This window comes from Triturus cristatus, chromosome 6 (assembly GCF_964204655.1).
Source record: "Triturus cristatus chromosome 6, aTriCri1.1, whole genome shotgun sequence".
Classification (NCBI taxonomy): domain Eukaryota; kingdom Metazoa; phylum Chordata; class Amphibia; order Caudata; family Salamandridae; genus Triturus; species Triturus cristatus.
The window spans coordinates 1,342,749,657-1,342,777,440 of NC_140589.1; the positions used below are offsets into that span (position 1 = coordinate 1,342,749,657).

A 27,784-nucleotide genomic window follows, 5' to 3' on the forward strand; every position below is an offset into this window, starting at 1 on the left:
CAACAACACAGTTAACCAACCTTCCATCTGGTCACTATCCGTGTGGGGGGTGCTCGGTTTGTAACCTCACTCAGGTCACTAAAAGTGTAACTTTGCAAGGCGGCAAAACTTGGTTTTTGAACAAGTTTAGTAATTGCACCACAGCTAATGTCATTTATAGGCTGTCCTGTAGCTGTGGGTTGCATTACATTGGTCTAACTTCCGGAAGGTGAAAGTGCGTATACAAGAGCATTTGAGCACTCTTAAGGCCAAAAAGTTGACAACTCGACTGGTGCAACACTTTAATGAGAAACAACATGACCCCAGGGATTTGAGATGGACTGTTCTCGCGAGAGTGTTGGGTGAAACACACAATATTGAATCCATTTTGGCAAGGAAAGAGGCGAAATTTATTTTTTCAGAGCAAGCAGATCAGGTCGGATTGAATGATTCTATTGAATGCAACAGAATTAGCAGACACTGAAAATTAGAAGCCTTGTCTATTTTATGATTATAGACACCAGTATCTTGTTATCCTGAGGGTCCCTTCTCTGCACCATAATGTTTTATTACTAAATGATGCAGTACTATGGGGCCGTAGATATCGATAGACATCACGGTTGCATGTACTCTAGTCATGCCTATAATTCATTTGTACAGGGTGAGGATGCCAAAACTGGCTTGATAAGGGGTCTGCCTATACGTTGTGGGGAGAGATATATGTGAGAGACATATACAGGAATATTCTTAGCTTCCCATTTGGGCATTAGTTCAACCCCCTTTTTTCCCAATTTTGTTTTTCTATTTCTTGTGGTTGAATGGGATCCTATACCCCATATACTTTTTGAGGGCCCCACATTTTTTTTCTTTTTCTACGATCTAAAGTGCAACATCATGGGCGTTACATGAGAAATAATAAAAAGCTAACAACAAAGTTTCAAAGAACATATGTTTCCCACATAATGAAATTGTTTTTGGGAATAATAAGGGGGAGTGTCAGTGCCCCCCTTAGGTATAAATCTTGAGACTGGCGTGATGCTATTAATTAAGGAAGTGGTATGTACTTTGAAATGTGTGAATTGAACACATATTTGTTCTTGTTAAAAGTTTCCACTTTCATAATATGTGCTGAGAGTTCATTCAAATCAAAAACTTTACTGTGATTTTTCTTAGACACTTCCTCCACTCTAATATGGCCGCCATTTACGAAGGAACTGACGAACATCCACACGGGATGCTTTGATGTAGGATGGGCAGGGCCTCTAACGGTGGGACGCGGCAGGGGTAAGAGGTGTAAATGCGGGACAATGCGGTGCGCTTTTTAATGTTTAAACATGCGGGCTTCTGAAACGTATTGTCAAAATTGTGGCAGGTGGTCAGGAGTGACTTAAGTATGTGCGGACTCGGACGGGTCTTGGTGGTAATGTAACCCTGCAGATTTTATCGAGCCATGCCTAAAAGGAGAAGTCATTGGTAGACCAGCGTTTAAAATAATCTTCATGCTGAGGTCGTAATGCACAGATATGACTGCAACAAGCCGTGCAATGAAAGGGGGCTTGTAGGGAGTTTGTATACTCCGTTTACGATGGGCTAAGCTTTATGAATGTTAGAGTGTTTTTGAAAAACATCTTGATTGCAAAAAGGTTACAATATTGAACAGGATAAAAAGGACTGATATGAGATAAAATGTCTTGTTTTATACATTTGTAGGGGACTAGACATTGGGCAGTCAAACCAGGGGCACGTGATCAGAGGACGCGTGTACCAGTCTGAAGACGGTTGCAGGTATGAGGAGACTTCGCAACCGATTGGTAAAGATGGATTTATGTATACTTCTCAGAACAAACTTTTTGATTACATTATGTCCTCTTAGTAGGCAGATGGATTTTACAACTGGCATTCCTTGTGTCTTTTATTATACCATCATAGGTTTTAGGTGAATCTCACGTGAAGTTGATATTTGGAACCCCCACAGCCCTGAAGAAGTTGCGTGATGGTTCAGCAACGAAACATGTTGGCATTATAGAATTGATTATGGTTTGATCGAAACCATTTCTAATTGGAGAAGCTTACAGCACTCAATAAAGTTACATCAAGCCAGTAAGCTTCACCAGTTTTTAACGGTGAGAATTATACTTTCATATTCTCACAGAGGTCCAATGGGCACGTATAAAAGCACTAGGCACTGATAGTTTACTTACATTCGAGTTTTTACTATTTCCCTTTACTTCACTGGGGTTGAGATTCTTTCAAAAAAAGAATACACACTCTTCTTTTTCTACACGGAGAAAGAGCAACCTAGGATGATAAGTGGGTATGCTGGCGAGTATCAGCCAGCAACCCCCTTGGTGTTACTTCCGTGAGGTGCTCTCTCTCCTTCCTCACACTTTTTCTAGCTATTTCTTGGTGGGAATCGCGTTATGATGGTTTTTATGACACTTTTAATTTGATACACCACGACTCTTTGAGCAGTGATAGGGAACACACTCTAGGGAATTGGAGAGTAGTGGAAACCCTTTAAGTGTCGTTTTTTCAGGATTGGGTGTACTGCGGGTCAGGCTACTTGTTGTTTATAATGCATTGAGTGGGGGGGCGGCCTGGCCCTTCTTCTTCCCCCTGTGGCTCCTATTGTGTTGTTGTGTATTTTATGTAGCCTGAATGTGGCACCCTCGGGGCTGTTTTTATGATTGCAATTTGTGTGGCCTGAAAGTTTGCAAAAAGCTCACAGACACATGGTATGTTTATTTTAAAATGTTTAATTGGTATAGTAATGTTGACAGTGATTACTGATTGATATTGATGTTAATAATAGCACCTACCCATGCTTATTATTAATTATTGCATTTACACACAAAATGATGTGCTTTACATACAGTGATATTCCCCTATACTGTCATATGTTCTCTGGAATAGATGGGGGAGCATTGTGATTTTTGGGTTCATGACTCTTTTGAGGTTAAATTTGATTTCACTGTCATCTAAGGTATTTTCAGTCTGTCTGAAGTATATATATATATATATATATATATATATATATATATATATATATATATATATCTATATATAAACTTTTTAGAAACGCTGAAACCACCGCATACCTGAAACCTTGCCTTGTTGTCATCGGATGAAACGCGACTTCGCTACGAGATTACTGCTAACTGAAGCGGTGCTAACGGGCAGACATCGGATTCTCAGCGGTGGGGTGAGGGACCAGGAGAGCTGCTCACCGCCCACAAAACAAGATCAAGGCACGCACTGGGGAAAGAGCAGACACCGCCCACTGGGGCTAGTACTTACGTCATTGGTGTCTGCTCTAGACGAACTTGGAGTGCTGAGTTCGGGCCACTCCCTGGGAGACTGTGTCAGAGATGCTTCAACCAATTGTAGAGGGGCATTTCTCTTTAAAAAAAAGTGAGCTGGAAAACCATTTAAGAATCTGGCGGCATCTGAGGAAGTTTGGATAAACGAAACGCGTCATGCCGATGGTTATATTAAAGGGCAGCTTACCTGGAAACCCGTGTGTGCTCCGCTTTCTTTACTAAGGGAGTATGGTTTGGAGATATATATAGATATATATATATATATATATATATATGTAAATTAATGCATAGAATTTAATAGTGTGTGTGTGCAATAAATGTATTTCTCCTTTTCTAAACAAAACGCAGTGACTGGAAAATCATTTATTGAGTGTTATTATTGTGTGCCAGCAAATAGTGGTTACTAGCCCACACCACCTCCCCGAGTAGTCCTTGAACTGCTCTTTTTCACTACCCTGAGAGAGTCAAGCACTACAATGGGGTGCTTGGTTCCTAGTAAGGGGAAATTGGGAACCTATTACTTGTGCAGGCCTCACATCCTGCATAAATAGTACCCAACTTTCCGAAAAATACTGACACCTTTTCTTGTTTTTGCGAACAAGCAAAAGAGTATGGACCCAGATTAGCACAACCAAAATATCATCTGACCGAAATATTGTGTCCTAAATATTGTTTACACAAATATTACCAGTAATAATAGAAAATATACATTGCAACAATATTTTTGTAAACAATATTTAGGGCATAACATTTCTGTCGAATCATATTCTTGCTAATGATATCTTGGCATACAACCACCAAAATGTCACTTTAAAAAGAGTTGCATAGAAAATATGACATTTTCTTAAATTCACCAACATTTGAGAGTGCGACTTGGTGCACAGCTGTCGATTTCAAATAAAGACAACCGTATGGCGATTATATAAAGCATAACATATCCATGCCCTAATGTACGTAATAGATCTTTAAGCCCCTAAGAGGATCACAGATACATAATCTTCTATAGTTTGCATCCATTAGTTTTGTGCATGCACCGAGGTTAAAACTCACAGTTTAAAGACATCAGCCCAGTTAGTTTCTAACATATTAACATTGCTTCTTCAAAATCATTTAACGTTTAGTACTAACAATGCAACATTTTTACCTTAATCTCTATTCCTACTCTAAAAAACATGTTTTTTCCCTCTTTGCTTTTTTTTGAACGTTGCAAACATCCCCTCAAAATACCCTGTAAATATATTAAAGGTAATCCTTGAAATCGTAATATTATTAAACCCTCCCAGACGTGTGAGCGGCCAACAGGCCCCTGTCGTACATCCCAATGCATCCTCCCTTTCCCCCTTCTTAGTGAACACACAAGGGGAGCCAGTGTTGGTGCATAATGCCCACAGCTTATTTCAGAACATAAACACGGATCATAAACATTGCTATTTAATTCATTCGCACTCCATGGATTCATTAATCATTCATCACATCTGTCATAGTTTTCAAAGCAGTTCTAATTTGCTGGAACATATTAACTTACTGACAGCACTTCTGGCACAGCCCTGAGCGACATGCCCTGTGCAAGTGTCTAGCGTTAGCGACTTGAGGGCTTCCCTTGCTGCCGAGGCCTATGTGGGCGGCTGTCAGGCCTAGCCTGGGCTAAAAGTGCTGTGACCATGTGCAGCTGACCCTTGCTGGCCAAACACCAACTTCCAGTGTCCCTGCCATGAGGCATCCCAAGGACACTGTTTGAGCAGCTCTTCTTCCTAGGCCATTGTGCTTTCCCTGTCAATCTTTGTGTGCTGTCTCCACCCTCCCTCTGACCGATCACAACCTGCAGCTGCAACGTCCACAAACTGGTGTGGATGGGTGGACCAAAAAAGACGAGATCCGTTTGTGGCAAGGGTTCCGTACCCTGCCTTTTCACCCCTTGACCTGTGCACACCCTTCTCCTTGATTGTGTGATTTGAAGCACGCAGCCAAGCGCCTGCACCCATTTTCGTGGGCTTCCTGCCTCGCTCTCTGGTGTTTTCTGCCCTCAGAAGGCGTTTATTGCGGGCCTTTGCCTTCCCGTGCCTAAAGTAGTCTTTCTTCATTTTTATTTATTTATCATATCAACTATCTGGACACTCCTGTTTAAACTCAGGGCATCCTGTCCCTTGTTGTTTGCTCATCCTTCTGACGGGCCGTGCACGAGCAGCTACCCAGCCAGTCTCATGCCATCCCCACAATGACAATTGCGTGAAGGCGTGGGCAAGGAGGTAAAGTTAGCGAAATTAGATTCAGGGAGAATTATTTGAAATCAATGTGGAATATGGAGGCCTTTAGATTTCCTTATCCTTTTAGGGGTATTCATTACTTTTGGAATTATGGCATTTACGTTCCCCACATGCCTTGTATCCTGGAGTGCACAGCAATAAAGCTGCCTTTCATTCGTAACATGCACCACAAATTGACAGGAAGCAGAGACGTTTGCGGTAGTGGGCTGAACAGAGCAGAAAATTCGTGCTTTAAAAGCAAGATGGGTCTGCTACATTCATACTGTTATACAGCACAAAGCGTAATGGGCGAAATGTTTGAACTATTCTCAGCAACCGCCAGTCACTATGCTCGCATTTCAGCCATTTTTTACCACGTCTTTGCAATTTCAAACAGCGGCCAATCCTATGCTAATTAGATTAAGCACCTCAACAAAGAGACGGGTCAGGCCAACCTGGTTGGCATTAGCAGGCCGAGCTCCTCCATGTTTACGTCCTTAATTTCTAAAGTCGGAATCAATCAGTTTCTTATTTTCTTTTTTCATTCCCCGTTTCTAGTCTCCTTGATTAAGGTTTTACCATGAGTCACATATCGCCATTTTTTTTTCTGCTTCATATTACATAAACTTGCCTGTTCATAAGCTTCGGCTCGGCATCCATCATTATTTTGGGGAAGAAATTTCTAGAAAAGTGATTTGTTACTAATATAGTGTATGATGCTGTGAGATACCATTTTTCATTTCAACATCAGCTTTTCTAAACAGTATTAAACTTTGTAATACCGGAGGCAGCGGACGCACTTTCGTTAACTCAGTTAGCTGAAAAACTGTAAAAACATTTGGTCAAGGAGTCCCTTTGACCAACATAATGCAAGAATACAGCTATTGTTGTAGATGTTAGAGTATAAATAGCTGATGCTAGAATGCATGTAAATTACAATGCAGTCCTATGTTTGAGTCTTGTGTTTGTGTGAATAACTTTGGTGAAGCTACCTCCGGGGATCGAGACCAGGTAGGTGGACAAACGGGGCAGGACTCTTGATGAAAGTGTGACTACAGAGCTACCCCTATACAGTCCTACGATCCCCTGAGAAACGGAGCCCGTCCGAAAATCGGATGGAATACGAAGGATGACGGATTAATAAATCAGTCATTTTCTCAGGGAGCAGCTACCCTGCCCTTGCATCTATAAACAGGCTAGGGAATCCCCTGCACTGTTTTCCTGGGTGGCTTTTGTTTTGCCCTGATGAAAGTCCTGGACCTTTAAGGCCATTTCAAGGACTGAAACATGTTGGCACTAGGGTCTTAGGACCATAATTATCCTACAAAGACCCTATTTTGAAGTATTTTAGTATCCCAGACAGACCCGCAAATAAAGGGATACTGGGGATCTGTCTGAGGTTTTTTAAAAGAATTTTCTAGCCCCCCTTGTCTATAACATCTTCAAAGAGCTCCCAACACTGTGGTTGAGCCCACCCCGACTTTTAGGCGTCGGGGTGACCCGATGATGAAGCATGACACCACTAGGGTGTGTGAGGGTACCTAAATCAAAAGGAATTTTTTCCTTGCTCACCTATTGGTGAAGAAAATACTCCCCCACAGTAACTTCATCATAGTATTCCGTCTATACATTTGGATGTCTGACCGGTTTTTAAGGTCAGTTGGAGTAAAATTGTTGTGAAGCTACCTCCTCCCAAACCACCTACCAGACCACCAGAGGTCAACACTGTCTCCTTTTCTCTTTGTTTTGGTTTGTAATATTGCTGATCAGACATGTCACTGGAAGAGTGGGCAAAATATGAAGCACTTTGTGTGCATTCCTTTTCACCTAGAAGGTCCATGTGTTTACTCTCATGTAAATGTCCACAACACCGTTCCAATTCTTGACAATATTTTGTTTTCAACCAATCTCTTGTAAAATTCAATTTGAACTTTAACTCTACAGACAGAAGTTGGGAAGTACATTCTCTGATGTGTTGCCCAAACTTTTGGAATGTTCTCTTTCTTTGGTGGAATTAAGAAGTACAGTTTCTGAAAATCCAATACGATGCTACATCCATATTTTCTTCCCTGTCACATCTCATTGGTTTGATGGTTCACGTGGCTCTGGAGGAGGCCAAGTACCACATGGACCAGTCAACAGGCATTTGGACTCGAAAAATGTCTCAACAAATTCTGTAATAATTTAAGCTTTTGTACTTCATTGCATTTTAGAAGGCCTAGAAATCCATGCAAACAAAGTAGGCATTGAATCAATTTCTTTTACCAGACATTAAGATGCATACATGTGAAATAGAGAGTCAAACTGATGGTTTTTGACACACCTTTGCGATAAAGCAAGATACTTAAACCAGCAAGAAACCAAACAAAAAAATTGATGTACAAGTTGATATCTGATTTTTTACTGACAACATTTAGAACATGCTATTACAAGGATATCATAGCAGTTTGGAACTATATGACTGGTTTTGAATCATATTACTCAATTGTAAAAAAAAAAAACTATTTAAGATTGAAATAAAACATTGAGATGCTTTCAGGTTATGAATAGCGCTAACTACAGAAGGGGCGGGAAAGACTTACTTGTTCCTGAGGAGGTGATCGGAACTCCTTGGTTTTCTTAGCGGTTAGGGCAGCAGACATGTTGAGGGCTTGCATGACTTCATTGTACCGGAAGCGCTGGTTGTCCTGAAGCTTGGCTACAAAATCATCTGAGAATGCAACAATGGCCTCTATCCTGTGTCGTATTTGACAGTCACATAGATACTGCAGAAGGTGGCACATCTGACAGTATAAAAAATCAACATTACAGAAAGAAGACCTTATTTTAGTTATTGAAGCACAGAGGGAGAAGTTAAGGAAACACACATCATCAGTCAATGGGCGAAAAAGACCAAATGCAAGGGAATGCAAATTAGCTCGTGTGCAACAAGAAAATTGAATAACATTACATTTTTATAATTTGTTCTATCACATTGTATGGCACAATATAAATCACACTTCTAAAACTCTGAATTAACTGTAGCTAATCAAGCGCCCAAACATTCCTTATTTTATAGTTTTGTTGCCACAGCCCAGCATTGCTCTTTACCCCTCTTCACCTGGGCCAAACGGGATACCCGCACCGGTTTTTAAAAAGGCCCCGGACTTTTGGGCAAGTGTCCTCACCCCTCTTTATAACCACTCCTTAATGACAGCAAAAACCCCTGATTCTTGGAGGAGCTCCATACTAGTCCCAATATTTAAAAAAGGGGATCGTTTAAAGCCATCAAACTACAGGCTCATTGCTCTGCTCAACCTTGAAGCCTAGGCTTACGCCCGCCTCATATTGAAGGACCTGGAAACATGGGCTGAAGGAAAAAGTATCATTCCCTGCCACCAGACCGGATACAGACCACAGACATCGACAATGGATAACATCCTGGCACTAACGCACCTAGCAACTGAAGCAGTGAAAAAGAAAAATCCACCACTCTTTTGCTGCTTTATTGACTACAGCTCAGCCTTCAATAAAGTTGTACGAAATAGGTTATGGTGGAAATTAGAAAACTGGGGCATTCCACCAAATCTACTGAAGGCAATTATATCACTACACAAAGGCACCTGGGTGCAGGTCGAAACCAGCACAGTGTCCCCCCAAATAACAACAAACAATGGGCTGAAACAAGAATGTGTGTTGGCTCCCATCCTTTTCAACCTATATACGGCAGATTTGGGGAACGCCTTGAAAGGAGCCAGCCCAGTAGCACCGAGATTAGGCAGCATGAGTTTGCCAGTGCTACAATACGCCGATGACACTGCCATTTTGGACCATACGAGGGTGGGCCTACAGAGAGCCCTAAACGCACTGAACCAATTCAATAAAGACAATCTTATAGTTAACCAGTGGAAAACAAAGGTCGTCATTTTGGGAGCTAGCACCTGAAAAAGAAAGCGCAGTGGCTAATGGGAGACCTGCAAATCAGTACAGTGTCTGCGTACAACTATCTAGGGGTTTCGCTTACGAAATGGGCCAAGGCAAATATCCACCTGAAACAGCAGTCTTCTGAGGCCAACAAGCTGATATTCCTGTTAAAGCAACTGAGCTCACACCTGATAAGCCCCACTGCCGGACCAATATTAAGTGCCCTAAAGGCAAAATTGCTGCCAGCCATCAGCTATGGCCACCAAGCTTTTCCTGGGTCACAGGACGCCCTTCTCATGGAAACCCAAGCCAAAGCATATCAATTAGTCCTCTCTATCCCAAGGTCGGCAAGGAAGTCAAGGCTAAGATTGGAGCTAGGCCTGGTAAGGCCAGACTTGATGTGCCAAGGGGAGATTATAAAACTATACTTAAGGATTACAAGGGCCCCAACAAATTTCTCAAGACACCAACTGAGAGTCATCTTCGAGGGGCCAAGTTCAGTATGGCACAGCAGTCTCAGCAAAGCGCTCAAGACTTTAAAGATCGAGGAAAAGAGAATACCATTTTCTGAAATCCCACTAAATGCCTGGACAAAAGCCATAAACAGACAAGTCTGCGAAACCTCATTTGATTTAGACTTTAAATCTCTTCGCTCTAGCCCCCACTTAGTCCAGCTGAACAGCTCCTATATGGTAGGCAAGGCACAACCCTACCTAAATGAGGCCCTGACACCACATGTCCGAACCAAAATTCTCGAAATGAGATTACGCACATTAGGAATCACCGATTTTAACCCTGCATGGGCCCGCAAGGGGGAACTCATAAACTGCAGACTGTGCTCCTACATGAGGGAATCCTGGTTACACCTACTGTGCTGCTGCCCTGCCCTTAGGAACGAAAGCCGACGACTCCTTCGCCCAGTTTGTATCGCTAAGGGAACCAAGACATGCAGCGAAGCATGGGCCCTGTGCTTTTCAAAAACAACCATGAAGACCTTGGCGAGACTGGGGAAATGTACTCACTTGATTAGTATAGCTTTAAAGGATGCAAATGAACACAAGTAAACTAGGGTGTCCAGCACGGCATAACAAGGGGGATAATGCAGCTTCCCCTCAAACAAGTGCAGAGCCCTGACCCTATTCACCCGTCTTATAGAAACCCCACTATATCTATGGCTCTAAATGGAAGGACCAAGGAGAATGACCCATAGACTGCCGAACTAGAAAACTGCCAAGGTTTTATGCAGGTGTCTTGGAAACTCTGTGTTAGGACTCATGACAATGACCCGGTGATGGCAGATTGAGTGGGTGTTGCGGGGAAGGGATAAAGCACACGAATGACAGACTTTTATCGGTAGCCTTTATATTTTTACTGTGATCATTCTTTTGTTTTCTCACTTTTATGCTTTTTTACTGTAATGATTTTAATTAATTGTACAGTTAATAAAATTCCAAAATTCCCTCTTCATCACTTGAGTAATTTTCTTGGGACACATTTAAAGCGGAATTGAAAACTGCAACAAAATCAGTGGTAATGTGACCTATTACAGCCATTCAACTGTAAACAGCTCTCGGCTGACGTATTCAATTTGTAAGGATATCCTAAACTACATTGTAGTCCTTTGAAGCTGAAATAGTGTGTAACTAGCTTGTAGGGGGGGTGCGTGTGTGTACATTTACACATGGGCAGCAAAGTTGCCCACTCTTTACATGTCATAGAAGTCTAGCGAGAGTGATACCGGACACAAAAAAAGAATGTGTACTTTGCACATGATTTTTACGTGACAAAATGATGTATGCATACATTGCATCTGACATTATTTTCAGTGTCTTTACGGTAGAATTTACAGTTCTCACATAGAAATGTTTACTAATGTCAAAATAAATATCTCTGCTGTTTAACCTAGGAACTATCTTCACTAATTAGAAATGCATTTAAAAGAAATCATCTACAAATAATCATTCAATGTTGACTACTAAAGTGATTCACAGGTAATAAAAAAATGTATATGCTTCACTGCAACTAAAGAGTTATGATTTATAATGTGTGCTACATTGTGAGGTTAAATGTTAGAACTACTTTGAACCTTCCTTTCCCAAGTTAACTTGCTTCACTGCTGAATTCCGATTCAAGATTCCTAAGCGTGTGTCAAATTGTCTGCATAGCATTTGATCATATTAAAAAAGTCACGAATAACCATCTTCACCTATATAGAGAACGATTTCTATAATAACAACAACGAAAATGTAATATATGCATTATTGTTACATGTATGTACTTTCAACGTAGTTCTCCGTCATACTTATTATTGTGCCATTTGATCATTCACTGTATGTTAATACAACATTAACTAAAATAAATATTATATTTGCATATGTTTAAATGCGCATATGCATATTAAATGTGCCCCATTGATTTACTGTATTAACATAGCATTTACTCTAAAGGCCTTTATCTCATTATACTGCATTTTATAATTTACTGTTTTCCTGTATTTTGCTAAATCTACATTTTTGCAGATATTCTCCTACATTGCTAGTTTAGAATAGATACATTTCTTGTAACAGTATTAGAGAACTGAAGCACTAATGAACGAGTCTATTCATCTCTTACCTGAGTGTATGAAAGAGACAACATTCCCCTGTTCAGTGCGGGATATTTATCTGCCATTGCCGTTGGCAACATGGAAATGTAAAAAGAACAATGGACACTCTGGTAACAAGCTGATAAAGTGGTTGTCACCTATAGACTTGTGGACTACAACCTATTGACCACTGTTGTGCCATCAGGAGACCACTTCAAAGATCTCTTGGAACTCTGCTGAACTTTCCTTTGATGATTCTTTGTGGATTTCTTTGCCGGACCCCAATTCTGTAGACACAATGCAGAATTCCCCCTTGGACTACTACCTGAACCCTATCATGATTCTCTACTATCCCTCTGAATGGACTTTGTGAGGTCTGCCCCTCAATGATTCTTTTTTAGACTTGCCTCAAGTGTGGCTCAGGCTAACATTCACTCCCAACCTATTGAAGACTCTTGACGGAGCTTCTGATATGCTAATGTTTGCTTTATTCAGCCCTGAAATAGAACTCTTTGATTTCTGAGACTCTCTGAACTAACTGGACCATTCTTTCCTTTTGGGTTATTTAGATTGCTAATGTATAGAAGGGATACCTTGAGATTGTTTTCTGAAGAGCAGATGTTGTTAGCTTGTATCGCACTCACTGAGCTACTTGTCTTCTTTATATTGGTTTGCCTAAATTTCTTCAAGAGAATCCTGTACCTTTATAGTATTGTCTAGAGAGTGATCTAGTTATACCCCAAGATCCCCTACCCTTCAGTGCAATAAGAAAGGTTAATCGGAAAACCAAGTGTAAATGATAGAGTACTGAGACAAGAGAGGGTAATGAGGAGATAATTGAGTGTGGTCCCAGAAAATGCTTGATCACACACATGTTCACAATTGGGTGGCTGTGTGTGCATGCATGTGTGTGCAAAGAACAGCACCAAATGGATAAAAAGTTAAGAGAAATACCTGGCGATTAGATATATACTCACTCTTTCTAAAAGCCTGAATATTTGCAAGTCCTACAGGTACTTAGCAGAGAAGTTCAAAGCGGTAGAGACAGCTAACTTTAAGAATCCCTCCTGTACAATCTGTTGGCACCTTAGGAGTTGAGATGAAAAGGGCATATTGTATCTAAGATACTGGTCAACAAATTGTGTGGCTGCTTTTTAATTAGACTCTGAAAACCTCACTGTAGCAACCCTGGTGTGTGATGCAGATGTCCACTTTTGTCAGCTGTTTGTCAAGTTAGTAAGTGAAGTGGAAAAGTATACAATTTCCACTCCTGATATTATGCATCAGAATATGGACTTTCCTATCCTGGAGAATTTGAAAGAGGAAAGGCACCGTTGAGTAATTTGAGGTGAGTACATTGTACAATGGGCCAATCTTTCATTGAGGTTAGGCAGTTTCAGATTGGTGCATATTTCTCAATATATCCAGGGTCTCTGATGGTAATGGAAAACAAAACACCAGGTAGGCTTTAAATAATAGAATATACAGACTGAGGTGACTGACCATCTATGCCTAGGCCTTTATCCATCACCAATCTAAATGGGCTGGCCCAAAGGGATAGGGGAGGCTAATACTAACAATATCTTGATATACAAAGAAAATGTATTGCCAATGTCTAGTGCACCTTTCAGCATCTCAGGGAAGGGGGGCAGAATAGGAGTAAATTCCCCAACAAACAGTTCAGCTGGGGGAGTTGAAAGGGATTCATACCAAAGCATATGGAGAGGAGAAGCCTCATGCTATGATTGTGATGGATACCCACTCCATTATTTAATAGGACATTCTTTGGTGTCCAGTAGGCCTTTAAGTGTTATTTGGGAGAACACTTTAAGTAAACCACACTCTGCATTCCAGTGGAGTTTAACAGAATTTCGCCATAAGGCGATGAAGGGGTGCATCCCTAATGCCTGGAAGGATCATCTAATCCTTCACATATTAATTATATTTAATGTATTGTCAAAACAAATATTCCCTGCAGTGTAGTGGGGCTTTCAGCCACTGTTTGAAGAGTAATTGAGGTAGCATCCCCGATGTGCCATTTCATTAATTAAATATGTCAAATGGGGATAAGCCAAAGTTTTGATAAGGTCCATGTATGTATTTCTCTAGCTCGCTGCCCTCAATGCATCGGGAGGGATGGAGAAAAAGAAAAGAGGATTGTATCTAACAATGTAATGGATTCACATGTTATTGCTTAAACTAAGCAATGAGTGAAAATTCAATCTGAAAAGAAAGATAACGATTAAAAACATCGTCTATTCATTGAAATACATGTTGTGTTTCATTCATTTGCAACATAGAAAATTGACAACCCTGGCTAATGGGGACCTGGTAGTGCCAAGGGGGACGGAACCTATCGAACAAGTTACTTACCTTCGGTAACACTTTTTCTGGTGGATACAGTATCTGCCTGTGGATTCCTCACCTTGTGAATATCCCCTGCGCCAGCATTCCACGGAACTTTTTTCCCCAGCACTCCACGTCGACGTGGGCGACGTCATAATGCATCGGCTCCGCTCGCGACTCCGTATGACGTCACCGGAGCCATAAGAGGCCCACGTCGGCGTGATGACGTCAGTTCCACCCATTTTTTCCGTGCCTTCGAGGCGAACAGGTGGACCAACGACAGACTCAAAGTATACACAGTATACAACATACCAACACATATGCATAGTATACAAAGGAAAGGAATGCTAAATAAACAAGCATTTCCTACAAATGTACAAGAAAGTGTAAAAACATATCAACAAGACCTATTTCATGGTATACAAAGGTGGACAACGGGGAGGCGGGTGGGCCAGTGAGGAATCCACAGGCAGATACTGTAGCCACCAGAAAAAGCGTTCCCGAAGGTAAGTAACTTGTTCTTCTGATGGATACATCTGCCAGTGGATTCCTCACCTTGTGAATAGATTCCCACAGCAGTCCCCACTCCCGGAGGAGGGTGTCCACCTTCCTACACCAGAAAGTCTTGCAACACAGAGTGTGCGAAGTGGCCCTCCCTCCACATCTCCGAGTCCAAGCAATAATGCTTTGCGAAAGTATGGAGGGAGGCCCAAGTCACGGCTTTACAAATATCTGCCACAGGAATACCCCGGGTCAAAGCAGATGTAGACGATTTCGCTCCAGTCGAATGAGCTCTAATACCCTCAGGAGGGGTCTTACCAGCCAGGGCGTAGCAGATCTTGATGGCAAGGATAATCCATCTCTTCCATGTGAATGACCAACATAGCCAATGAAAAGTTGATCATCTAGACGAAAGTCTTTAGTCCTGTCCAGATAAAAACTCACAGCCCTCTTTGGATCCAGGCGATGGAGTCTTTCCTCCTCCTTGGAGGGATGAGGAGGTGGATAAAAAACAGGGAGAGTAATAGACTGCCCCAAATGAAATAGAGTAACAACTTTTGGCAGGAAAGCAGCCCTGGTCCTGAGAACCATCCTTTCAGCATGTAATGTAAGAAAAGGAGGTTTGGAACTTAGAGCTTGAAGCTCACTCACCCTCCTTGCCGAGGTTATGGCTACAAGAAGGACCACCTTAAAGGACAACAGCCTCAAAGGACAGCTATGTAGAGGCTCAAATGGGGACCCCATAAGAAAGGTTAAAACAAGATTAAGGTCCCACTGTGGCATTACAAAAGGAGTGGGAGGAAACATGTTTGTAAGGCCCTTGATAAACCTCAGAACAACCGGAGATTTAAATAGCGACGGTTGATCAGGAAGGCATAGAAAAGCCGATAAGGCAGATAAATAGCCCTTAACCGTGGCCACAGCACAACCCTGCTGAGCCAAGGAAAGAGCAAACTGGAGCACATCAGAAAGATGGGCTTTTAAAGGGTCAATGGAACTCTCTCCACACCATTTTACAAACTTAGACCACCTAAAGGAGTAAATTGACTTGGTGGAGTGTCGCCTGGCCGATAAAATAACATCCACCACATCAGGAGGGAGAGAGAATGAACTCCGGTTGCCCCGTTCAATCTCCAGGCATGAAGGTGTAAGCTCTGGAGGTGGGGGTGTAAAACCTGCCCCTCCGACTGCGAGAGGAGGTTTGCCCTCAGAGGGAGACGGAGCGGAGGGCATGAGGAGAGGTGGAGAAAATCTGTATACCACACCCTTCTTGGCCAATCCGGGGCGATCAAAATAACTTGGGCCCGGTCTTGGCGAATCTTCCTTAGAACCCCAGGAATCAAGGGTATGGGAGGAAACACGTAAAGGAGATGTGAGCTCCAACTCAACTGAAACGCGTCCCCCAATGCCCCCTGCAACCGAAACTGGAGACTGCAGAATAACGGGCAATGCGCGTTCTCGCGAGTGGCAAACAGGTCTATCCGAGGAGTCCCCCACGTCTGGAAGACACGACGAACCACCTCTGGATGAAGCCTTGATCGACTCCCTGAGATCTCCTTTGTGCTGATACCACTGTTTGCGGAGGCACCACTGGAGCGCCCTCATGTGCCAGCGTGCATGGTTGACCAACAGAATGCAGGAAGCGAACAGACCGAGCAGGCGAAGGACCTTCAGAACTGGAACAACCGCTCCATTGTGGAAGAAAGGGACCATCTCCTGAATGTCGAGAATTCTTTGTGGAGGAGGAAATGCTCGACACACAGTAGTGTCCAGTACCGCCCCTATGAACAGGTTGCGTTGAGAGGGCACCAGGTGAGATTTGGGCACATTGATCGAAAAACCCAAGTCGAATAACAGTTGAGATGTTACCTGCAGATGACGCTGCACCATCTCTGGGGACTCTGCCTTCAGAAGCCAGTCGTCCAGGTAGGGGAAAACTGGAATCCCCGACCTCCTGAGATGAGCAGCCACCACTGCCATCACCTTTGTGAAGACTCGAGGTGCGGTAGTAAGACCAAACGGGAGGACCGCAAACTGGTAGTGTTGCGACCCAACCGTAGATACTTCCTGTGCGACTTCAGGATTGGGACATGAAAGTATGCGTCCTGCAAGTCGAGCAACACCATCCAGTCTCCTTGCTGCAACGCTTGAAGAACCTGTGCAAGGGTCAGCAACTTGAATTTCTCCTGTTTCAGGTAAAAGTTCAAGATTCTGAGGTCCAGTATCGGACGCAATCTGCCGTCCTTTTTGGGAATCAGGAAATACCGGGAGTAGCATCCCTGACCCCTTTCCTGCCCTGGAACCACCTCTATTGCACCCTTTTGAAGCAAAGCTAGAACCTCTTTCTGCAGGAGAAGCAGATGGTCTTCCGAGCAGTAACCTTGGCAAGGAGGGTAAGGGGGAGGAAACTCCCGAAAGGGAAGGGCGTACCCAGTCTCTACGAGGTTCAAAACCCAAAGGTCTGTTGTAACAGATTTCCAACCCCGTAGAAAGTAGGACACCCGACCCCCCACAGGTCTTACATGATCCGGGATGGGGGATCTAGGGCTGCTTCCCTGAAGCCTCATTGGGAGCAGAGGAGGAGGAAGAAGAAGAGGGGTTGCATCCAGAACCTCTCCGGCCTCTTTGTCTCCCTCTATAGGATCTATAGAGGGGATTCTGCTGTTGCTGCTGCTGCTGTTGCTGCTGAGGCTGTCGGAAGGAGCGAAAGGATGATCTTCCAAATCCTCTAAACTTCTTAAAACCAGAACCTTTAGCAGGAGCTTGCAGACCCAAAGACTTAGCCGTTAACCTGCTGTCTTTAAATCTTTGTAGGGCAGAGTCTACCTTCTCTCCAAACAACTTCTGCCCATCAAACGGCAAATCCACTAAAGTGGCCTGAACATCCGCGGAGAAACCCGATGAATGAAGCCATGCCTCCCTTCTCGCGGCTATGGATGAGCCCATTATCCTCGCCACCGAATCTGCCGTATCCAGACCTGATTGGATTACCTGTCTGGCAGCGGCCTGAGTGTCAGCAACTACCTCCAAGAAGGACGTCTTATCGCCCTCAGACAGCTTAGGGGCTAAAGACTTCATTGAGTCTATCAAGGCATGCACGTAACGACCCAGCAAGCACGTGGCATTGGAAGACTTTAGTGCCATACTTCCTGAAGAGAAAGTCTTTTTAGCCACCTGGTCCACCTTTTTGGACTCCCTATCTGCGGGAGACTGAGGGAAAGCCCCCGAAGCGTGCTTTGAGCAGGAAGCCTGCACAACTAGGCTCTCTGGAGACGGGTGTGTAGATAGAAAATCCGGATCCCCAGGCGCCACCCTGTATCTTCTCGCCACCTGTCTGGAAACCGCCGGAGAAGAAAGTGGTTTCCGTCATACCTCCAAAACAGGTTCCAAGATGGCCTCATTAAAAGGTAGTAAAGGCTCTGACGTGGAAGTTGGAGAGCGTAGCACCTCCGTCAGCAAGTTCGACTTGTACTCTACTGAGGGTAACGAACAAGTTACTTACCTTCGGTAACAATGTATCTGTAAGAAACATTAGTTAGTTAGATTCCTCACCTTAGAATATCCCCAGGCGTCAGACTGGATCCGGAAGATTTTTTGTCAGCAATACCCCTTGCGTGTCGCTAGGCGTCGTCTGTGGCTCCGCGTCCGTCGTCGGCGTCGTGCGCCGGAATGACGTCGTCGGAGTACTTAGATGCCGCCCTCGCGCGCTGACGTCAGTTCTTGTACATAGCTTTCCGCGCCAGGAACGCAGAGCCATGCAAAGACCGACACTGGTGCCAAAAAGAAAATCTAGGGGCCTGAAAAGGATAACCTTAACCCTAGATGTCAGTTCGCAGAACGGGGAGGATGGGTGGGTCGGTGAGGAATCTAACTAACTAATGTTTCTTACAGATACATCGTTACCGAAGGTAAGTAACTTGTTCATCTGAAAGAAACACGTTAGTTAGATTCCTCACCTTAGAATAGATACCCAAGCAATACTATCCCCGGTGGTGGGTCTGCGAACCAAGCTCACACCAGAAAGTCCTGGAGGACAGAACGGCCAAAGAAGCCATCCCTCCGGACTTGGCTGTCAAGGCAATAATGCCTGGCAAACGTGTGTAGCGAAGCCCACGTTGCCGCCTGACAGATGTCCTGCAAAGGGACACCCCGTCCCAAAGCAGTAGTAGCCGCCGTGGCCCGAGTAGAATGGGCGCGCAGCCCAACAGGAGGGTCCTTTTTTGCCAAGGAGTAACAAATTTTGATGCACAAAACGACCCACGAGAGATGGTCCGTTTGTGCACAGCTTTCCCCTTCTTAGCACCCACGTATCCAACGAAAAGTTGGTCGTCCACCCGGAACTGCTTTGTGCGGTCCAGATAAAAGGAGAGCGCACGTTTTGGGTCGACGGTGGAGCCTCTCTTCCTCTTTGGAAGGATGCGGAGGCGGAAAGAAGGTGGGCAAGGTGACAGCCTGCCCAAGATGAAAGGGGGTCACCACTTTCGGAAGAAAGGAGGGACGAGGCCGAAGGACAACCTTGTCCGGATGAACAGAGAGAAAAGGAGGCTTTGATGATAAAGCCTGGAGCTCACTCACCCGTCTAGCCGAGGTGATGGCTACCAGAAAAGCAGTCTTAAGCGTCAGCAGACGAAGAGGACAATTATGAAGAGGCTCAAAGGGAGCGCACATTAGAAATGTGAGAACAAGATTCAAGTCCCACTGAGGCATTACAAAAGGGACAGGAGGGAACGTGTGAGTAATGCCTTTTAGAAAGCGTGTAACTACAGGGGACTTGAAAAGAGAAGGCTGATCAGGAAGCCGCAAGAAGGCAGAGATGGCAGCAAGATAACCTTTCAAGGTGCCCAGGGCAGAGCCCTGCCAGGCCAAAGAAAGAAGAAAGAGGAGAACCTCAGAAAGAGGGGCGGAAAGGGGATCCACAGCCTTTGCTGTGCACCATGCCACAAATTTGTTCCACCGGCAGGCGTATACCGTCTTTGTGGAGGGACGCCTGGCTGCCAGAATGATATCACAGACTTCAGGAGGCAAGTCAAATGGCATCAACTGCCACCGCTCAATCTCGACGCATGGAGGTGGAGGCTGGACAGGTTCGGGTGGAGGACCATCCCCTGCTGCTGCGACAGAAGATCCTCCCGAAGGGGCAGACGTATCGGAGGATCGGTCAACATACTGAGTAGCTCGGGATACCAGTACCTTCGTGCCCAATCCGGAGCCACCAAGATGACTTGGGCCCGGTCGTGCCTGATCTTCTTCAGCACTCTGGGCAGAAGTGGTATAGGCGGAAAGGCGTACAACAGACCGCAACTCCACTCGTGACGAAAAGCGTCGCCGAGCGAGTGCCGCCTTGGAAATTCCAACGCGCAGAACTGCTGACATTGCGCGTTCTCTTCGGTGGCGAATAGATCTAACCAAGGCTCTCCCCACTGCTGAAAGAGACCTTGCGCCACTTCGGAGTTCAGACGCCATTCGTGATCCATCATGCACCGGCGGCTGAGTTCGTCTGCTCTGGCGTTCAGAGAGCCCGCCAGATGTTGAACCACCAGGGTGACGCCCTGGTGTTCCAGCCATCTCCAGAGGCGCAGAGCCTCCTGACAAAGGGTCCACGACCCCACCCCGCCCTGTTTGTTGCAATACCACATGGCGGTGGTGTTGTCCGTGAACACCTGCACGACACTTCCCCGGACAGAGGGAAGGAAGGCTTTCAGTGCAAGCCGGATCGCTCTCAACTCCAACAGGTTGATGTGGAGACGAGACTCCGCCGGAGACCAGAGGCCTCTGATCTCCGCCTCTCCCATATGGCCACCCCATCCCAGGAGGGACGCATCCGTCACTACGACATGCTCCGGTTGGGGAAGGGAGAGGCTCTTGCCCTTGACCCAATCGCGGTCCGTGAGCCACCACTGCAACTGCTGTGCAGTGCCCTCCGAGATCAAGACATGGTCGGACAGGTTGCCGTGATGCTGGGCCCACTGAAACTTCAGGTCCCACTGCAGAGCCCGCATGCGCCGCCTGGCGTGATGCACTAGTAGGATGCAGGAGGCCATCAGCCCCAGAAGCCGCAACACTAGCCTGACCGAAACCCAGGACAGAGGCCGAAAGATGGGAATCACAGCCTGAATATCCCGGACCCGCTGTTCCGGTGGATAGACCCGGAACTGCGCCGAATCGAGAACCGCTCCGATGAAGAGGAGCTTCTGAGAGGGACTCAGGTGTGACTTCGGCACGTTGATGGAAAATCCCAGCAAATGCAGTAGATCCGCCGTAGTCTGGAGGTGGGAGACGACTGCCTGGGGCGAGCCCGCCTTCAACAGCCAGTCGTCGAGATAGGGGAAGACTGGAACCCCTGATCTGCGCAGATGAGCTGCGACCACCGCCATCACTTTCGTGAACACCCAAGGGGCACTGGTGAGGCCGAAGGGGAGCACGGTAAACTGAAAGTGCTCTTGACCCACCGTGAACCGCAGGTAACGCCGGTGGGCCGGCAGGACGGGGATGTGGAAATAGGCGTCCTGCAAGTCCAACGCCAACATCCAGTCTCCAGGGTCTAGGGCAGCTAGAACCTGAGCCAAAGTTAACATCTTGAACCTCTCCTTCCGGAGGAAGGCATTGACGTTCCGGAGGTCCAAGATAGGGCGTAGGCCCCCTTTGCCCTTCTTGGGAACCAGAAAGTAGTGGGAATAACAACCACGACCTACTTCTGGGCTCGGAACGCGCTCGACGGCCCCCTTGGCCAAGAGGGCCGAAACTTCCTCGTGGAGAAGATTCAAATGATCCCCCGAGATACGGTGGTGCTGCGGTGGCACGGCTGGAGGGGTCGTCTTGAAGGGGAGGGAGTAGCCCCTTCGGACGATTTGCAGCACCCACCTGTCCGATGTGATGGACCGCCAGTGGAGCAGGTGATGGCGAACTCTGCCGCCCACTGGCGTGGAATGGGCCTGAAAGCTCGGACTAGGAAGGCCTTGAGGCGGATGCTGCCGGGGTGGATGTGGGCTGACCGCGTCGTCCTCCAGAACCGCCTCAGCGGAAACCACGTCCGCGCGCAGGTTGGTTCTGTGGCTGGTGGCTAGGCGCACGTGAGGAGGCGAAAGGCGGAAGTTTGAGACCGCGGGGCCGAGAGGCCCAAGGACTTGGCCGTAGCCCGGGAGTCCTTAAAGTGATTCAGCGCACTGTCCGCTTTCTCGCCGAAAAGGCGAGTGCCATCAAAGGGCATGTCCATGAGGGTGCTCTGGACATCGCCCGAAAAGGACGTGGACCGCAGCCAGGCGTGACGTCTAAGCGCCACTGAGGTAGAAATCGCCCTACCCAGCGAGTCCGTAGTGTCAAGCCCACATCGGATAGCATGTCGCGCTGCATCCCTCCCATCGGCCAGAGCCTGGGTGAGTCGTGTCTGGACCTCCTCCGGACACAGGGGCAGCACGTCCTCCACCATATCCCACAGAGAGTGGGAATAACGGTCCAAGAGACAGGCGGTGTTGAAAGACCGCAGACCCAAACTAAGGGAGGAGAACAGCTTTTTGCCGAACTGTTCCAGTCTCTTGGAATCCCGGTCCGGCGGAGCGGTTGGGAAGGAGGATTGGGAGGTAGAGGCCTGGATAACCAGGCTCTCGGGGGTAGGGTGTTGGGACAGAAAACTGGGGTCGCCCGGAGCAGGGCGGTGGCGCCTGGCGACGTTCCTGTCCACAGGAGGAACTGTGGAGGGCTTGGACCAGGTGCCCTGCAGAACATCAGTGAGGGCCTCATTGAATGGCAGCAGAGGCTCAGTGGAGCTTGCTGCAGACTGAAGCACCTCAGTGAGGACGTTAGTCCTCACAGCCACGGCAGGTAGCTCGAGCCCAAGGGCTGCGGCCGCCATGCGCAGCACCACAGAGAAAGCAGCACCCTCCTCCGAAGCCACAGTCGGAGGAGAGATGAATCCAGTGTCTGGAGAGGTATCCAGACCACTGGCCTCCCCCAGTTCATCTGCCCAGTCCTGTGACAGTTGAGCCTGAGAGGCCATAGGATCCTCGGATCCCTCCCATTCGCCCCCATCATCCCATTCCTGGTATGCAGGAGGAAGGATCGGAGCCGGGCGATAGACAAAATGTGTCTCCAGGGGCGCCGACGCGGCGTCCATCGACGCCGTAACGGCGCCGGGCCCGGAGCGGGGCTGAACTGGGGCTCGACGTCGAGCGGAGTCGGCGTCAGAGGTGGTACCGGTGTCGACGCCGGCGGAGGAGGCGTGACGAGGTCGACCGGTGTCGGCGGGGAATCGGGTACGGGTCCCTCGCGCGCTTGCGGCGTCGAGGCCGGAGCCGTCGACGGCGCCGGGGCCGCCGGCAGGCAAGGTTGCCCAGTCGGGTCCACGGGGCCCGAAGGCGCGCCAGCGGGCGTCGACGGCGGAGCCAGGTTCCTCATAGCCGAGAGGAAGGCACTGACTTCCGCCGGCGTCGCGTCAGTCCCAGGGACCGGCGGGTATGGGGACTTGCGCGGCGCCTGCGGCTCCGCTGGAGCCGCGGGGGTGGAACCACCCTGACCCTCGGCCGAGTCACACGACCGGTGAGGGGAGTCCGAAGAGCGGTGTCACCTCTTGGACTTCTTGGAGTGCTTCGACTTACCCGAAGACTTGGAGCCAGACGATCGCTGATGACGTCGGCTGCGGCTCCGCGACCGATCCTTGGACCTCCTCTTGGACCGGGATCGAGAGGGGCGCGGAGCTGAGTGGCGAAGCTCGAGAAGCTTACGAGACCGCTCCCGTCTAGCCTTCGAGGTCAGGGCCTTGCAGTCCGCACACGACGCCGCGTCGTGGTCGAGGCCCAAGCAGTAAAGGCACCGGCGGTGATGGTCCGTAACCGACATCAAGCGGTTGCAGTCAGCACAGGCTTTAAAACCAGGCATCCTACCGGCACCGGAGTCGAGACAAGATCAAAAAGGATCGAAAAAAGTTAGTCAAAAAGTGACTAAAGGGGTAACTCTCCCGGATCTGCGCTTACTGGCGCGGAAAAAAGAAGAACTGACGTCAGCGCGCGAGGGCGGTGTCTAAGTACTCCGACGACGTCATTCCGGCGCACGACGCTGACGACGGACGCGGAGCCGCAGACGATGCCTAGCGACGCGCAAGGGGTATTGCTGACGAAAAATCTTCCGGATCCAGTCTGACGCCTGGGGATATTCTAAGGTGAGGAATCTAACTAACGTGTTTCTTTCAGATTGTAAATCCAACAGTTCTGAAGCCTTTTTAATAACAGTATGGTAGGGTGCCAGCTCTTGTGGTGGAGAGGATCTTGATGAGGTGTGCTCCCACTCCGGGGTCGCATCGAGGCCACTAGCCTCTTGTATTCCCTCAAATTCATCAGAGGATGTGTCAACCTCACCTTCCTCTACCTCTGCCCTATACCTTCCTTCCTCCAAAACCCTTTGGGCCTCCCTTCTTGATCGAATCCGGGGAGCCAGCGTCGTCGACGTCGTATGCGGCGTCGGTGGAGCCAGAGGTATAGGAGTCGGCGGCGCCATAGACGGAGTCGGCGGCGCAAGACGCGGCGCCGATGGAGTCGGTAACGGCGTCGAGGAAGGCTCTGAAGCAGGACGATCCGGCCGAAGCCGTGACGGATCTCCAGACGGCGCCGGAAACTGCCACGAAGGCGCCATCGGCAGAAAGGGCATAAAGGGGGCCTGAGCGTAATGCTGCGGCACCCCTAACGAATACGCCATGGGACCCACGGGACCAGTTGGTGCTCCGGATGGGAAGGCCGCCCTATTAAAAATACCATACATGGCATTCAAGAACTGAGTAGAGTCAGTACCTGGAGCAGGAAACTGAGGATAAGGCACAGAACCTGTATCCCTCTGTGGAGTACTTGGCAGCGGCGCCATAGTGTCCTCTACTGGAGCCGTAGACTCTTCAGGCACCAGAGTAGGCTCTTCCCCGTGTTCCTGCTCACCATCCGAAACAGGCCACTCCACTGGAACCGGAGACGACGCCAGTGACGGCGCCGGGGACTGCGCCGGTGAACGCGCTGGAGCCCGCTTCGGCGAAGGAGATCCACCCGGAGACTTAGAAGGAGAAGGTGACAAGTCCTTACTTCGACGTCGCCGGGGTGAAGCCGACCTCGACTTCCTGCCCTTCGAAGACCGGCGTTGTGAAGAATGTTTTTTTTTCTTGTGATGTCTCCTTGACTTCGACGACCTCGAAGTCGACGACTCCGGCCTCAACTTCTCCTTCTTTCTCCCTCTCTTCTCCTTACCGATCTTTGCCATAAACAGCTTCGCCTTCCTTTCTTTCAACGCCTTAGGATTCATCCTCCTGCAGCATGCACAATCTTCAACATCGTGGTCCGACGAAAGGCACCACAAGCAGTCCTCATGCGGGGTCCGTCATCGACATGTGGCCGCCACATTCCCTACAGAGCTTAAAGCCCGACTTCCTCGTCGAAGACATTACAGATTTAACAACAGTAACACCTTACAACTACTAAGTATCAGGAGAGTACTGGAAAAAACCGTTGCGCGTCGACGGCGCGGAAAAAAGGGAACTGACGTCATTACGCCGACGTGGGCCTCTTATGGCTCCGGTGACGTCATATGGAGTCGCGAGCGGAGCCGATGCATTATGACGTCGCCCACGTCGACGTGGAGTGCTGGGGAAAAAAGTTCAGTGGAATGCTGGCGCAGGGGATATTCACAAGGTGAGGAATCCACTGGCAGATGTATCCATCAGAAAGGGCACGCTATTTCAGCATTGTACACCACACTCTTGGATCAGAGAGCAATGCCCCGTGAGCACACTACAAACTGAGCAAATTGAACATCAAGGAAAAAAAGTTGTGCATGTTCTCCCACTTATTTTTATTGATAAGCCAAAGTTACCATGTTTTAAGGAGTGAGCACATGCACTTTCGCGATGGTTAGCAGTGGTAAAGTGTGCAGAGTCCTATGGCCAGCAATAAAGACATAAAAAAAAGGGGGGCAATTGGAGGGAAACCACCCTAAGGCTGACACTTCTAACAATTACCAATCAGGGATTGTCTTAGCACAGCTATTCCTTAAGATACCAAAAGTAAGAAGACCCTCGCTTTTTGTCATACAGTACCTTTATCACATGTGGGGGCAGCCTTAGCATGGAAACTGCTGTTGAATCCACAGCTCAGGCAACTCCTGGAAACATACTTGGTGGCAATGTTCAGTGTGCACTGGGCATTATACATGTGAAGAATGCAACAGCTGGCTCTAACACCTGTAACAATCTTACTGTCAGTTGTGGTGAGGCCATGACAGGAGAAGCTCTTCAGTGCATAGATAGATGGTGCTACAGAAAACAAGGTTATCTTTGCATACAGGTTGTGACAATCAAAATACGATTCACAAAATTCAGAGGTTTGACTAAGCCTAGGACTTCAAGTATGCCACTTGGTCTAGGGTGGAGCTCCACTGTCAAACATCATTCTTGTCCAACGCCTGAAAAAGTATCTGTCAAAGGTAAAATGGATTGTAACTTCATTTGATAGTTGGACATTACATATCTTGCATATCCCTGGGGTCTGGTTGGTGTGGTATGCCACAAGTCATGTGGGTGCTGGGTCTTCCTACAGTGGTCCTCCATTCAAAGCCCAGTATTCCCAGTATTTCAAAAAATGCAATAATTTTACACACCTCATGTTTTCTCTCCACAAATCCCTTTAGGGATTCCCTGGAGCTACGAGAACAGGTTAGGGTGAGTTCAAATGCACAGAATTCAATTGCTATAACACCAGTTCTTATCCCTCATAACGACACTGACATTTTGAAAAGAGACAGTAAAATCATCATCTGATAAAACTGCTTGGGTGGTAAGAAATTTACCCTAGGGCGATTTTATCACCTGGGTATTCTGATAATGAGGGCCAGTGTATTTCGCTCTTCAAGGTATTTTATACCTCACACAAACTTTACCCAGTAGTCTTTACCACATAGATAGGATTATAGGATGGGTTTTACCTTTACCCTGCATCCTTTACAATGTGGAACTTCGCTCTGCAGAAATACCTTTACCCTGTAGTCTTTACCACATAGATAGGATTATAGCATGGGTTGTACCTTTACATTGTGGCTCTTCACTTTGCAGAAATATATATTTCTGCAGAGTGAAGTTCCACAGTGGGATTGCTAAGAGGTTTTCGGAGGCCCACTGGTTGGGAGATGAAGTCAACTTTACTCCTGAGAGACCTTGGGGGCTAAGAAGCCCTCCTGGTACCTCCTGTAGTCCTATACAGCGGGATCCTGAGAGGTGGCGGGAGGCCCAGCCTCCTTTCTCCACCACTCTGCAAAAGCAATTACTAGTTGAAAAAACATAGAAGTTAACTGAAAAAACAAAGATTACAGAGACGTTATAGTTAGGAATTAGCAAGTAAAAAACCTTAGAAATTCACTGAAAAAACCTAAGGTTACGGGGACGTTATAGTTAGGAAATGTAATATAAAAAACTTAGAAATTCACTTAAAAAACCAAAGGTTTCAGAGACGGTATAGTTAGGCTCAGGTGTCACTCGTACAAAACCAGAGAAATTCAGCATCTATAGTTAGTGAGCTAACTATAACTCGCACCCCCACAATGCACTGCTTATGACCTCACATATTACATCACTCATGACATGGAAAGCAGACAAATACCCTTTCAGGGTGTCCAGAGCAGAGCTCTACTGGCCAAGGGTAAAAAAAAAGTAAAACATCAGAAAGGAAGGCAGAAAGACGGTCAATAGACTTCTTTGTACAATATATTACAAAATTCTTCCACCGGCAGACATATACCATCTTAGTGGAGGGACGCCTGGTTACCAGAATAACATTACAAACTTTGGGAGGACGGTCGAAAGCTATCAACTGCCGCCACTTCATCTCTACACAAGAAGGGGCAGAGTTGACAGGTGCAAGTGGACATACCTCTCCTGCTGTTGCAACAGA

At 46.9% G+C, this 27,784-nt stretch overlaps 1 protein-coding gene across 1 annotated transcript in view; it reads right to left on the bottom strand.

Annotated features, from left to right (window-relative positions):
* Positions 1 to 27,784, bottom strand: part of RYR2 (ryanodine receptor 2) — a 3,458,987-nt gene that overhangs the window by 1,453,168 nt on the left and 1,978,035 nt on the right. The window contains exon 36 of the mRNA XM_085612346.1: positions 8,125 to 8,325. Coding sequence (XP_085468472.1) covers positions 8,125 to 8,325 — 201 coding nt within the window. The remainder of the gene's footprint in view (positions 1 to 8,124; positions 8,326 to 27,784) is intronic.